General features: G+C 43.2%; 2 protein-coding genes across 3 annotated transcripts in view; both read left to right on the top strand.

Moving 5' to 3' along the window:
- The window catches only part of Lpcat2 (lysophosphatidylcholine acyltransferase 2), a 59984-nt gene that overhangs the window by 40836 nt on the left and 5768 nt on the right, over positions 1 to 13380 (top strand). For both annotated transcript variants that reach the window (XM_041650013.1, XM_041650014.1), the window contains exon 12: positions 10228 to 10326. In XM_041650013.1, the coding sequence (XP_041505947.1) occupies positions 10228 to 10326 (99 nt within the window). The remainder of the gene's footprint in view (positions 1 to 10227; positions 10327 to 13380) is intronic.
- Positions 2910 to 3659, top strand: Capns2 (calpain small subunit 2). Its single transcript, XM_041650015.1, has one exon. The coding sequence runs from the start codon at positions 2910 to 2912 to the stop codon at positions 3657 to 3659; it is 750 nt and encodes a 249-aa protein (XP_041505949.1).

Below are 13380 nucleotides of genomic sequence, written 5' to 3'. Positions count from 1 at the left end.
TTCTTTAGTGTTCACACAAGTAATTTCATTGTGCCCCTAAGAAATAAGGCCAGTTATTGGGTATGGCTGAAATAGGATATTGAAGACATTGTTCCATGACCTAAAAAAAACAGAAAAATAATAATAATGTCAGTTGGGTGTGGTGACATAGATTCGTAATCCAAACATTCCAGAGCTGAAGCAGGAGAATTGAGACTTCAAGGTCTTCCTGGCTCAGAAGGGAGGGAGAGTTGCGACTCTCTAGCTACCGTTCTCCTCTAAGCGGCTCGCACACTCCTTGTTCTAGAACTGTGCAGTTTCACACCTGTTCTCTCTGTGATTCCACTCTGAGCTGTGGTGGTTCTGCAGTAACCTGTGAGGTGGACCCTCTTACACAGTGGTCCCCAATCCTTTCCAGTCCCGCTCTGATTTGCTGCTCTCTCATCGTTTCCACGCATCTGAGCAGACTCTCATTACTCTGTGCTGTTGACTACCTCCCGAATACCCCGCATCCCCTGCTTCCCTGTGTGTCTGCTATGCTGTCCCTTTGTATCATCGTCCATGGGGAGGTGACTCCACCCATAGTCAGGTGTATGCACTATCTTTCCTTTGTCTCAGTGGGATCCTTGACTTTCTTTGGGCAGCTTTGCTAGTTTGCTAATGCAGTATAAAGCCCATCACCTGAATCATCTTCAGAACGTGGTACCTTTCCTGAGTTTTCCTTTATTTAGAATATGTTTTTATCTTCCAGGAGAATTTAATGAAATCTTAACACCAAACTATGATCTATGAAATCTTAGTTGTTTAGTATTAGTAATAGAAATATGCAAATGGACACAAGCTTACACTTAGGATCAGCCCTGTGATCTTCTTGACTTTGAGCACGACAGTCCTATCTTATTTACCTTTGCATCCTAACTGCCTAGCCCTTGACCTAATACAGACAAAATTGGATCGAGCCATGGTGAGGCAGGTAGGGAAGACACTCTGATTATCATTTTTCAGATTTGAAATAAGTAATAAAATAATTACTAAGTAATAAAATAATCATGCTGTGTGTGTGTGTGTGTGTGTGTGTGTGTGACTGTAACGACTATGTGAGTGTGTGTACATGTTGAGGCCAGAGGTTGATGTTGATGTCTTCCTTAGTTTACCCTCTACTTTACCATTTGAGACAATGTCTCTCACTGAACCTGAAACTTACTGATTCGGCCAGACTGGTTGACCAGCAAGCCCAGGGATCCTGTTGTCAGTACCTCCCTCCCCAGAGCGGGATGGCAGGTGTGTGCTGTGGCACCTGGGTTTTTACATGGTTTCTTGAGATCCAAACTGAGGTCCCTGTGTTCTCCACACTTGACTGACTGAACTATCTCCTTAGTCGTTAAGCGATACAATAGTTTAACCATTAAGTCCTAGCCATCTTTCTCTGAATTCACCAGTGGAACTCTCAAAGCGCCATGGAGGACGTGAGTTCAGATGTAGCATATCGAAGGTGGGCTTTCTCAGAGTGTTGTCTGAGACCCACCTACCACACGCTGACTTCTGAAAATGCTTGTTAGAAATATATACTTGAATCTCACCAATGTAATATTGGAGAAAGAAAACAGACAAGGAAGCCAGAGCAATTAGTGGAAATGGGAGGAGAACCGTAAGTGCTAATTTTACAGCAATAGCAATTAGTGCAAGAGCAACTGTGTGCCGCCCATCTGGATAACTTAGACAACGTAGAGTCATTCTTAGAAAGACTTGGCGTGCCATGACTGAATCTGCAGACTCAGAAAAGCCTCTAAAGACCTAAGGTTCTTTTTCTATCAGTGACCCAATGAAGCAGTCTTTAAAAAGAAAAAGAAAAGATTTTATTTGATCTGTAACTCTGTGTGTGTGTGTGTGTTTGTGTATGTGTGTTTATGTATATATGCCTGCATTGCCCACTGAGGCCAGAAAGGGGTATCAGATCCCCAGAAACTGGAATTAAAGGCGATTGTTGCCTGATATGGGTGATGGGAACCAAACTTGGTTCTCTGCAGGAACAGTACTTGCTCTCAACTGCTGAGCCATCCCTCTAGCCCTAAAGGAATTAAGTTTGGACCCAAGTCAGTAACTTCTTTACAATGAAAGGCCCAGGGCATATGGCTTCACTGGCGAATTCCTTCAAACGTTTAAATAAGAATTTACACTGTGGGCTACGACACGCACACATTCTGCTCTTGTGGAGGATGAATTCACCCCTGACAGGCAATCAGCAGCTCACAGATGCCTGACTCCAGCACCACAGATTCCACAGAGGCATATGCATATATAGCATAGCTTGTATATGTGTTAGTCTCCAAGAGGTCCCAAAAATAGTAATTAGGGACCCTATAGCTGACCTCCAGACAAAATTAATTTCTGAGGGTAGGATCTGGAGACTTTGACTAAAGAAGACCCCCCCCCCCGCCACCAAGTTGTCTTTAAGAATTGGATTCTGGATTAAAAGAAGGACAGCATCTGTGTCAAATTCCCAAGAATTTTCTTCAGTTTGATCCCTACAGTAAATATTCCTTGGTTAAAAAAATTGTTGATTTGAATCATTTACCTTCTCCTGTGAGGAAAATTCATGTCCTGTTTTGGATGCTAGCAAAAGTCAGAACACAATGCCATAGCAATGTATAGTTTTATATTTCCTATTTAAAATAATATTCTAACATGGAATATCTAAACATGAAAAAATAACTTCATTGAGGCCCATGAAAATATGGCTGGTGCTAGGACCCAGCGGAACTCAGCAACTTCAGTTGGAGATGAACCATCTCCTGGGGTGTGGTACAGTTTTAAGCAGGTACAGAAAAGCCAGTTCTTCCACCTGTGCACTGCTCTGACTCCATTGCAGCTCTCTCCAAACTGTCTCCAGGATTTTCGCAGCGTTCACACCCGCTCGCTAACCCGCAGGCATGTTTCTGGCAAAGGCAATCCTGGAAGGGGCCGATCGGGGTCTTGGGGGAGCTCTCGGAGGCCTTCTTGGAGGAGGTGGTCATGGAGGAGGAGGAGGCGGAGGCAACATCGGAGGGATTATTGGCGGGATTGTCAATTTTATCAGCGAGGCTGCTGCAGCTCAGTATACCCCCGAGCCGCCTCCCCCGCAGCAGCGGCATTTTACCACAGTGGAGGCCTCGGAGAGTGAGGAGGTCAGGCGGTTTCGGCAACAGTTTGCACAGCTGGCTGGACCCGACATGGAGGTGGGTGCCAGTGACCTGAAGAATATTCTCAACAAAGTCCTTGCGAAGCACAAGGATCTGAAGACCGACGGCTTTAGTCTTGACACTTGCAGGAGCATTGTGGCTGTCATGGACAGCGACACGACCGGGAAGCTGGGCTTTGAGGAGTTTAAGTACCTGTGGAACAACATCAAGAAATGGCAGTGTGTCTTCAAGCAGTACGACAGCGACCACTCCGGCCTTCTCAGAAGCTCCCAGCTGCACGGAGCTGTGCAGGCTGCAGGCTTCCAGCTCAACGAGCAGCTCTACCTCATGGTCATCCGCCGCTATGCCGACGAGGACGGCAGCATGAATTTTAACAATTTCATCAGCTGCCTGGTACGGCTGGATGCCATGTTTCGCTCATTCAAGTCTCTGGACCGTGATGCGGATGGCCAGATTCAGGTGTCCCTCCGAGAGTGGCTGCAGCTGACCATGTATTCTTGAAATGGGCACAGAGAGGGTGAAACCCACCATGGAAGAGAGGACTGCTGAAAGCCTGGCTGTGTGCACCATGGCTCATATTCTACCCACAGCTACCATTTCCTGGGGAGGGGGGAGCTCTTTTATAATACTTCATATTCCTTCTTGATAATATAGTATTCATCTATACTGTACTGCTTAATTAAAACTAATTTTGGACAAAAAGCGTTCCAAGTTTGTATTATGACTTTTGAGAGGCAATTGTAGAGACGAGACGTGTATATGATGAGGAAGTACCAGTTGACTTTAAAAGGTTGTTGCTTATTGGTGAATGGATAAGCATTGTTTACCATCCTGGAATAAATCAGGAAAGCATCAGGGACTAGGTTTTCCCCTTGGAAAGCCGAGAAGGAAAGATTAATGTCTGTTTTACTCATAATTTCACATCTGGTCTTTATACCATGAAGACGTCTACTTTCCAGAGAACTTTCTATATTGTATAGCAATACGTTCAAAAAATGTAAGATTAGGCAGTTTTATCAAGGGGTATTAGTTTATAAAAAAATAGAGGGTACCTACCTAAAAGTCTAGCATCCTTTGGCTGCTTCCTAATGAGACAAACAGAGCAGCTTTGTGCTGGGTGTTTGTAAAGAACCAAGGACCAGAGGAATGAAAAGGTATTCCCATTGTTCAGAATGTTTTTAGCCGTCTTAATGAGCCAAAATGATCACTCTTATGTTTACTTCAGACAAAACCAGGCGCACCCAGGGGATATTAGTCAGCTCTTGTCCCATCTTGCCCAACCTAAGAGCAAGGAAAATTCCTTTGCTTATCTTTGGAAACAACAGGCAGGGAGAAAAAAAAAAAGACTAGGCAAAACACATAATTAACCCTCAGTGAAGTGGAGTATGAAGCGGCATAGACAACAAAGGTTGCTGACTTTTCTCTCGCAGTGGCTTGAGATCCTGGCTGTAGATTAGCGTTGCAGGGAGAGGCCTTTAGCAGTGCCTGACTGACTCCTCCTCCAGATGAAGTGATTGTCTTCAGAACCCTCTTTAAGCTCTTCAGGTCATGCCAATGCCGAGGTGACAGACTTAAGCGTTGTAGATTATACCTTACTTCCCAGTGCTTTTCAAATCTGTCTCTGCCAGAACTGCCAAGCAGGTGAGTTGGTGCCACCTCCCTTCAAGAAAGGGAAACTAGGAAAAGTGAGAGCCTACCACCCTGCCACTGAGTTCACCATGTCTTTTCTGGTATATAGCACTTTGCCTGATTTTATTATTTGGTGCAAGTTGTTTGTTACAACTTCAAGCAAAACCCAAAAGAGGCTGGGTTGCAAGTCTTTATCCACCCATTTCCCGGTCTTCGGTGTTTTTTACTCTCTGCTGTTTAGTGCATTCTTTCCATCCTGGGCCACTTTGGAGAGTCCTTCTGAGATAAACACTAACTTAGAATAAAGTTGTAGCCATGGAAACAATGTAGCTGTCTTCTTAAGAGGTCTGGAGCTCATGTCAGAAAGCCCCAGTGATGTTGGGAGAGGTTGGCATTTGGCCACCATGTGTACCATCACCTCCTTCGTGTAGCATTTATGAACTACCACACATGCAGTTCTGAACTGAGCCAAGCACAGAGATCATATCTACTTTCTTGAAGGAACTTGTAATTTAACTTGGTCTGATAGTCTGCTTAGACCAGCTCTGGGTGTATAAGCATGAGACTACTGCTGCCAGCAACCTCACGTTCCTACCAACCTCACTATTGTAGAATCAATCCACTAATACATCGGACATGGGAGCGGGAGAGTAGCCAGGAAAGGGAGAAAGCTGCCAAGATGTCTATCAGGACTTGGACTGTGTTTCTGATTTGATTTCCACACTGTGGTTGTAGAAGGGACAAGGCAGACCTTGTATTTTCACTCCAGATTTCATCATAACTGCCTTATAAAAGTTAAGGCTGTCATCGCATGATAGAAGTGGCGTTAAGTATTTCCCTCCATTTCCAGCTCAGGGAATACCTATTTCATGATTCTCCTCTAATGTGTGTGAAATACATCCAGAAGCCGCCTAAGTTTCTCTTCTGCCATCTTCTATGTTCATATAAAATTTATCCTACTAACCCCATTCACTGTTGTGAACACTAGAAGACTCAGTCCACCCTCAAGATTGTCCTAAGCAGGCAAATCTTTGTCTGTTGCAATGAAACAAGAGCTCGAACAGTGACCGAATTTCTCAGTTTTCATTCAATAACTAACGTTTACAACTTCACTTTCAAGGTGAGAGAAAGTATTAATTTGCAGCTTTAAAAAATGTGCTGTGTTGCTGTCTTGGAGTCACATGTCTGTCTATGCTCTTCACACTTGGGACAAAGGCTGGGGTCAGGAGTTCAAGTCAAGCCTTGACTATGTGATTAATGAGTTTGAGACCAGCCTTGGTTACATGAGACCCTGTCTCAGCTCCTATAACTCCCATACATAACTTACCCATTTCTGTATGGAAAACTGCTTATGGCCTGTGACGAAGGCTTTTGATTCATCGACTCCATTGTCAGCGAGAGTCTAACATTAAAGAATACTATCAAAGCAGTAAGCTGAGAATGATAGTGAGAAGCATGTATAAAATTGTACTGTAAACATACATGTCAAAAAAACTGCATATAACTTTGAAAGCATGTGTGCTATGTATCCAAAAGCAAGAAATTTCCAAAAAAACATTCATGATGTGTATGTCATCTTGAAGGTCACTTTAGGAATATGTTTTAGTTTTAAAGCTTTATGCCCATAACGACCCTGTACTGAATGTGAATTGATCTTGAAGAATGGCAGAATTACTGTTTGAAAGTGCTCACATAATGCTAAGTATATTAAGGTAGTTTAAGTACAGTAAAATTGGTAGTGTTATTATATATGTGGTAGAAATATACTCTCAGTTGGAATACCCAAGTGATTGGAACAGCTTTCCTTGGCTGTTTTGATAAGTAAGACAAACAGTGTCCTAATAATAGAGTTCCTCAGGGAATAATGTGTCATCACAGGTGGAGACTTAAGGCAGACCAGTAGATTATATTTTATGGGGATGTTTTGACTGTTACTCTAAGAGCATTGGTTATTTCTCATTCTCAAAGATTATATTAATTGTAACGTAACAAAGGGAAAAAGAAAAACTGTCCTTGGGATGTAACCCCTTGTAAGATGGATTCAAAATCATATCCTTAAAAAAAAATCTGATTCTAAATGACAAAATACATTAAGTTGTAGAACAGCCTCAGAAAACTGATGCCTGAGAATCAGGCCATTTATTCCTCCTGAGATTTTTTTTTTAATTTATTTTTATGTGTGTGGATGTTTTGCTGTGTACCATGTGTGTGCAATACCTGAAGAGGCCAGAAGAGGGCATCAGATCCCCCATAGACTGAAGTTAACAAATGGTTGTTAGCTGCCATATAGGTGCTGGGAATTGAACCAGGGTTCTCTGGAAGAGCAGCCAGTGTTCTGAAATGTTGGTGGATGTTTCTTTCCCACGTGGAGACTTAATATTAATTACAAATGCTCCATCAATAGCTCAGGCTTGTTACTAGTTAACTCTTACATGTTAATTAATCCATATTTCTTATCTGTACTTTGCTATATGTCTAGGTACCTTTCCTCGGTATGGCATGTTCATCTTGCTTCTTTCTATGTGTGCTTGTGGCTCCTCCTTCTCCTTCCCAGCATTCTCAGTTTGGCTCTCCCGTCTAACCTTATTCTGTTCAGCTCTTGAATAGTCAGCTTCTTTATTCACACAGTGAGTAGGGATATTCCATACTAACTGCAGAGTGGTCTTCCTGGGCCTCCTCCTGAGATTTCAACAGTTAATATAAAGATGACTTACTTGGACTTCCCATTGCTCCTAGAAGCCAGGGCAGCAGGTCAAAGGTGCTGGGTGACTAGACTCACTATGACTCCTCCCATACTCTTTTCTGATGCTGCTGACTTCCAGGAAAGGGACAAAATCCACAGCTAGGGCTCACTGAAGCTTGGCCATGCTTCTTTTTGCAGTGATTCAGGGTAGCTCTCTGGCTATTCCTCAGCTCTGCTTGGCAAAAGATGTGAAGAAATGACTAGGACCTTCCATGGAAAGGTTTATTTCTTCATTTACATGTAGTTATGAAATACATTTTAAGACCAGGTGCTATTATTAAGTTTATAATTCTTCCTGGGGAAGTTTGAAGGAAACCGCCATAGATTTATGGAACAATTTAAAAAAAAAATCACAAAACTGATTCAAAAATATGAAAGTTCAAAGAATGCATGTTGTTATATAATGTTTTGTCCATTTAAAAATGTACTTTGTCAAACTCTTAAGTTTGAATGGTTGATGATCAAATTAAATTTAAATTTAATTGCAGTTATAGAAATAGTGAGTTTTATTAACTTGAAATGAAACACGTGTCAACTTCATTGGTGGTTTCTACAATTTCCTCCAGTTCTGAAGTTTATTATACTGATTTAAAGCCTCAGTAGTATGTTATTAATCCAATAAAACAATCTCTCCAAGTAATTTCCATGCTGGTTTTTCCTCCACCTTCACATTACTGGAAAGAAAAACTGCATATTCTTTCTCATGTGAGTCAAGGGTCTACCATATTATGAAACATATCAATCAAAAAATGTGACTACTAAAGACTGCTTAGCTGCCATATACTAGTGTGAATTTGTCTTGTTCCTAGTGGTCATAGGAAGGGTCTGTTATGTTTTTGTTTCTGCAAGAAGAGCCGTGGTGCTTGACCTGCGTTCCTCACAGGGCCAGTGGTGTAGTGAAGACTGGTCGTTCATGATGCCATTCTTGCTCAGGGAAAGTCAACTGTGTAGGAAGCTTATCTATGTTGGGCAATTTTGCCGTGGTCCAGATGAGCTCCTCTGTGTCTAAGACTCTCCAAAAACATTGTGTACAGTGCGTGGAGAATTGAGTGATGACGGCACAAGAAGTATATTGTGCTCCTTCATACACTGTCTTCTTTGACACTTCCGTGGTGATGGCGTCCAGATGTTCACTGTGGCAGTGACTACCTGGAGTATGTGATATCGGTTAGACACTTCATGTAGGTGCATCCAGCTGGATGTAACTTATACAGCAGTAAAATCAATTTTTAAGTCTAGTTATTCTCAAGGTGGTTTCTTGGCAAATGGAGAAGATGAATGACTTCAGCCTTTGTCTTAGAAATAAACCCTAATACTTGGGGGAAATCTTAAAATTTCTGTTTCTGCTTTTTCTGGTGGGAACATGAAATGAGATTATTGTTCTTTTTAGTTTCCGCCCTGCAGTAAGATAAAGTAATAGGAAAAAAGTGATTTGACTTTTTGATATTTGAGAGGCGGAGGAAAACCTCCCTAGAAAATGTGCTTTCAGAGAACCTCCCACCGCGTCAGGGCTTTCCAGACACCCCTTCTCTCGAGTGTTCCTGCTGATTGTGTCTAGATGAAGATCCATGCTTGATGATGCAGAGCGCCCTTTATTAATCTGTGAGATTGAATGTTGCTCTGGCCTCTTTGTCCCTGGTGCGGAGTTTATCGGGAGATTCGTCACTTGGGAGTTGTGCTGCCAAAATGATTCTCACATCTAGGATTCTTCTAGAATTCTGCTCACCTTCTCCCTCTTTCATCTTTCTGCTCATCTCCATCTCATTCTGCCTCGTTTCCTCTGGTGTCTGTTCTCTCCTCCTGAGTTGTCCCTTGTGTTCTAACCTACCTCTCCTTCTTTTTCTTCCCTATTTGAGACAGGGTTTCACCCTGTAGCCCTGGCTGTCCTGGAACTCACTATGTGGAACACGCTGGCCTCGAACTCAGAGATCCACCTGCCTCTGCCTCCTGAGTACTGGGCATCACCAAGCCTCGTTCTAGTTTCTCTTTATTGTAAGCTCTCATTCTCTTGATAGTTGATGTGTGTGCCAGCCTGGGTCAGAGCCCCCCATCCTGTGCTTTCTGTTGTGGTCATGACACCCTTCCTGGTCTATATCCTGCTAGTTAGGCTTAGTTTTCACTCACCCCACAGTACAGGTGCTTCTGCAACCACAAACCCTCAAAATCCTCAAGAGGTTGTTGGGTTTGCCATATCAGCTCCTGGTTTATTCCAAAGTAAGCCAGAAAACTAAAGAATGCATCTTAATTAATGTCTCAGTGTCCCTTTTTCCTTTCACTTCCATTTTCTTTGGTAATAAACAGAAAGGTTGTTTATTAACCTTCTAGGACCTTTTGGGAATCCTCTGGTGCAGGCCATCTTGGCAGGACCGTTTGCACCATGGACTCAAAGCTCTATTTCCACTAAGGATTAAAGTCTTAGTCCCTGTTTCCCCAAAGGGTCCTCATCAAAGCAGTTCCAAACTTAGGAACCACAGTGAGTGTTAGTGTATCACTTTACATGGCCTCAGGGGTAATTATTTATCGTTACTACTGAACTGGCATTGGGTGGTCCTTCCCTCGCCGTCCTTCTCGGGAAAACTTCTCTTCGAAGTGTCCCAGCGCATGATGCTGCCGTGCTGCACAGCATGCTTGTGCTTCGCCTTGTGTGATTAGCGCTAATTCGATGACCACCTTCCTAACTGATGGCTATCTTCACAGAATAATGACGGCAGTATTGACTTCCGAGAGTATGTGATCGGCCTGGCTGTCCTGTGCAACCCCGCCAACACGGAAGAGATCATCCAGGTGGCATTTAAGGTACTGCCAACCCCACTGACCACATCTCGGCTGGCCTTGGAAATACGTGTTGACTCTAACTCCATTACTGGAAGAATCGGTGAATCTGTTTCCCGAGTTTATAGATCTGCTGTGACATGTTCGGGAGGGTAATGTGATTAAGTCAATTGCCACTGAGACTAAAGAAAACACAGGCATCCATTTAAACAGCTGTGGAAGCAGCCTAGGTGTGAGCATCAGGATGGAAGAGTGGGTGCTTTAGCTAATTAAAGTTGTTTCTTTTAAGGCCTCTTTTGAAGTTCTGAAGTAAGACAGATATAGATATATAGATATAGATAAATACCACTCCCTGCCCCACATCCTAATTCATCTAGAAAGTTCTGATCTGTCCTTATTTTGCATCTGCTAGATTATTCAGTTGGCTGGAGTTTATTCAAGTGTTAGAGTTTATATTGTGTGGTGATGTCAGACCATCACCATAAATGTCCCAGTCTACCCTGCTGATCTTACTGTGATAGCCGACATATTTCCAGCGTAGTGCAGGGATCTAAATTAACAGAGAGAAGTCTTTCTTATCCCCAGCAAAGCTTGAGGAAAGATCCAGACTGCACTTGCCACTTACACCCGGTACACACCAAAGTGCATGTCCCGAGAGTGGAGACCCATCATCTGTTAGCGTCTCATTGTGGTCTTTTCCTCTGAGTTCTAAGCTCGTGGGGCATCGCTCAGCTGCCTTCATCTCCCCACTGACCTCGCAAAGCTGAGTTCGTTGTCTTGTTCAGTGATAGTCTCAGCTTCCATGTAGCCTGAAAGCCAGTGACTTCTCTCCTATCCCCTCCTCTTCCTCTCTCCCCGGCTTTCTCCGAAACAGATCTCATTGTGGTTCCAACAAGCCTTTCCCCTTCTCTATTATCTGGCCAAGACTCCGTGTGTGTGTGTGTGTGTGTGTGTGTGTGTGTGTGTGTGTGTTTTAGAGGCCACCAGGGGTGGTGTTCTCTCCTTATTGGATGTACCCCTGAGGACACTTTCCATTGCAGATTGTTTTAAACTGAGCGAACTGGATGTAAAGAACCCCGGGTGACTGGTGATGAGCATGATGCAGGGGCCAGATACTTTCCCAAAATGTCAAACCTTCAGCTTTTAGACTTACTCATCAAAAACCTGAAATGACACATAGAGCTAACTTATTCCAATCCAGACATCTCCGTTTCTGTTTTGGAGTTGTATGTGTAATTACACGTTTAGCTGAGCAAATGGTCACTCTTGGTTTGCCAATGAAAGTCCCAATAGAAAAGCTGGCCCTTCATCACAGTAATGACTGTTTTTAAAGAAACCATGAAAACCTTGACCAGCCTAGACCTTGGTTTGATGATGGAAGAGGGAAGAAAGGAAGACTTAACATCTATAATTAGCTCATTTTTTTCCTATGGCAAGGGTCATGCTTTACATTGGTTTTAATTTACGTCTCTTTATGTATTTATTTATCTACCTTTTTTTTAAAATTTTGAGACAAGGTCTCACTCTGTAGCCCAGGCTGGCTCAAACTTGACATACTTCTACCTCAGCCCCTTGAGTGTTAGGATTACAGGTTCCACCACACCTAGCTCACACTGGTTATCTGAAGCTGATTTTTGGTATGTTTTGTTTTGAGAATATTTCACGTATTTTTTGTTATCAGTTAGTTACATACTTTCATAGTGTATAGAATCCTGTCGCATCTTTTCTGTGGTAAGCCCATTATAGCTCACTTCCCATCTTTTCTTTCCTCTTTACACTGGACTCTACAGGTAGAATAGTAGAGGTGCGGCTGAGCCTGGCAGTTACTGTTTGAAGTCTAGGATGTATTAGGAACCTGTGGTCTACAGCTTATGAAAACCTGCCAGTTCACATCTCTTTCCAGCCACCTTCATCACCCTTAGTTAAACAAAAACAAAAAAACAAAAACTCAATAGCAGGAAATGGGCCAGAAGCCTGTTCCCTTTTTGGGGTAACAAATCCCAAATTGGAGCTATGGCTTTTCTTTGAGCTGTGGCTTTTTTTCTCTCACCCACTGTTCATTATCCACTTACGGTTTTTCCATGATTATCAGACCTTACTAACGGCAATTGTTCCATGTCTTTGATCTAACGTTTGGTCTGAAATATAGATGCCAAGCACTGGGGCCTTTCCGTACTGACGACAGCATTTGCTAGCTCTGCCATCTACAGGTTGCATGCCCTGGGACAGAACCTGCTACCTTCATTGGGCCTCAGCTGCCGCATGTCTAAGAGGGCTAACATTGGCATCTGTTGCCATAGTGTATTGGGAACATTAAGGATTCATACGTGTAAAGGGAACTGGATACCTCTGACCAGTGCCTGTAAAGAATAGGTTCTAATTAAATATTCTGTTTTGATTATTGATTATCCAGCATTTACCCCTCTTCCACTGCTTGGCTGTTGGCCTTCCCAGCCCACTGCTTTGCTTTCCACCTATAAATGTAATCGCCTCTCGTGCCTGGTGTTATCTCATTTCTGCTGCCCTCTCTTCTGTAACTTCTTAGAAATGCCCATGCCAGCTGCCGTCGCCAATCTCTTGTTTGTCCCTTGACTCTCATTACCACTTCCCCTTTGGTTCTCTGAAACTGGAAGCTTCTCATCTCCGACTTACCAAATCTAGCAAATAGTTTGCTCTCTTTGGTCATCCTATGGCATTGTAGTCTGGTGCCTGTTTCCACTGTCAAGTCTTCTTCTACTAACACCTTCTGTTAGCTTCAGTTGACACACACCTGTCTAATGCCTGGTGTCTGTTTCCACCGTCAAGTCCTGTTCTATTAAACCCTCTGTTAGCGTCAGTTGGCACACACTTGTCTGATCCTTCTAAGCCTCCGTTCCTCTTCTGCCCACCTCTCAATGGTGGCTGGCCCAGGGCTGGTTCTTCACTCCATACCCTCTCTGCAGACGAGCTGCACATGCCCCTGGTTCAGTTCTTACCCGAATTTCTACCTGGAAACTTATAATCCCTTGAGTTCATCACTGATTCTTTTTTCCCCTTTCTTACTTACTCCTGGCACCTCTAACTCAGATTTAACTTTTC

The sequence above is a fragment of the Microtus oregoni genome, unplaced genomic scaffold, assembly GCF_018167655.1.
Source record: "Microtus oregoni isolate MIOR12 unplaced genomic scaffold, Mior012 000004F_ref0000308, whole genome shotgun sequence".
In the NCBI taxonomy this organism is placed as follows: Eukaryota; Metazoa; Chordata; class Mammalia; order Rodentia; family Cricetidae; genus Microtus; species Microtus oregoni.
Note: the sequence above shows the minus strand (reverse complement) of the source record. Positions and strands in the feature narration are given on the sequence as shown.

What these genes read in the sequence shown, in the direction of transcription:
- Capns2 (XM_041650015.1), top strand. Translation starts at nt 2,910, where the DNA reads ATGTTTCTGGCAAAGGCAATCCTGGAAGGGGCCGATCGGGGTCTTGGG.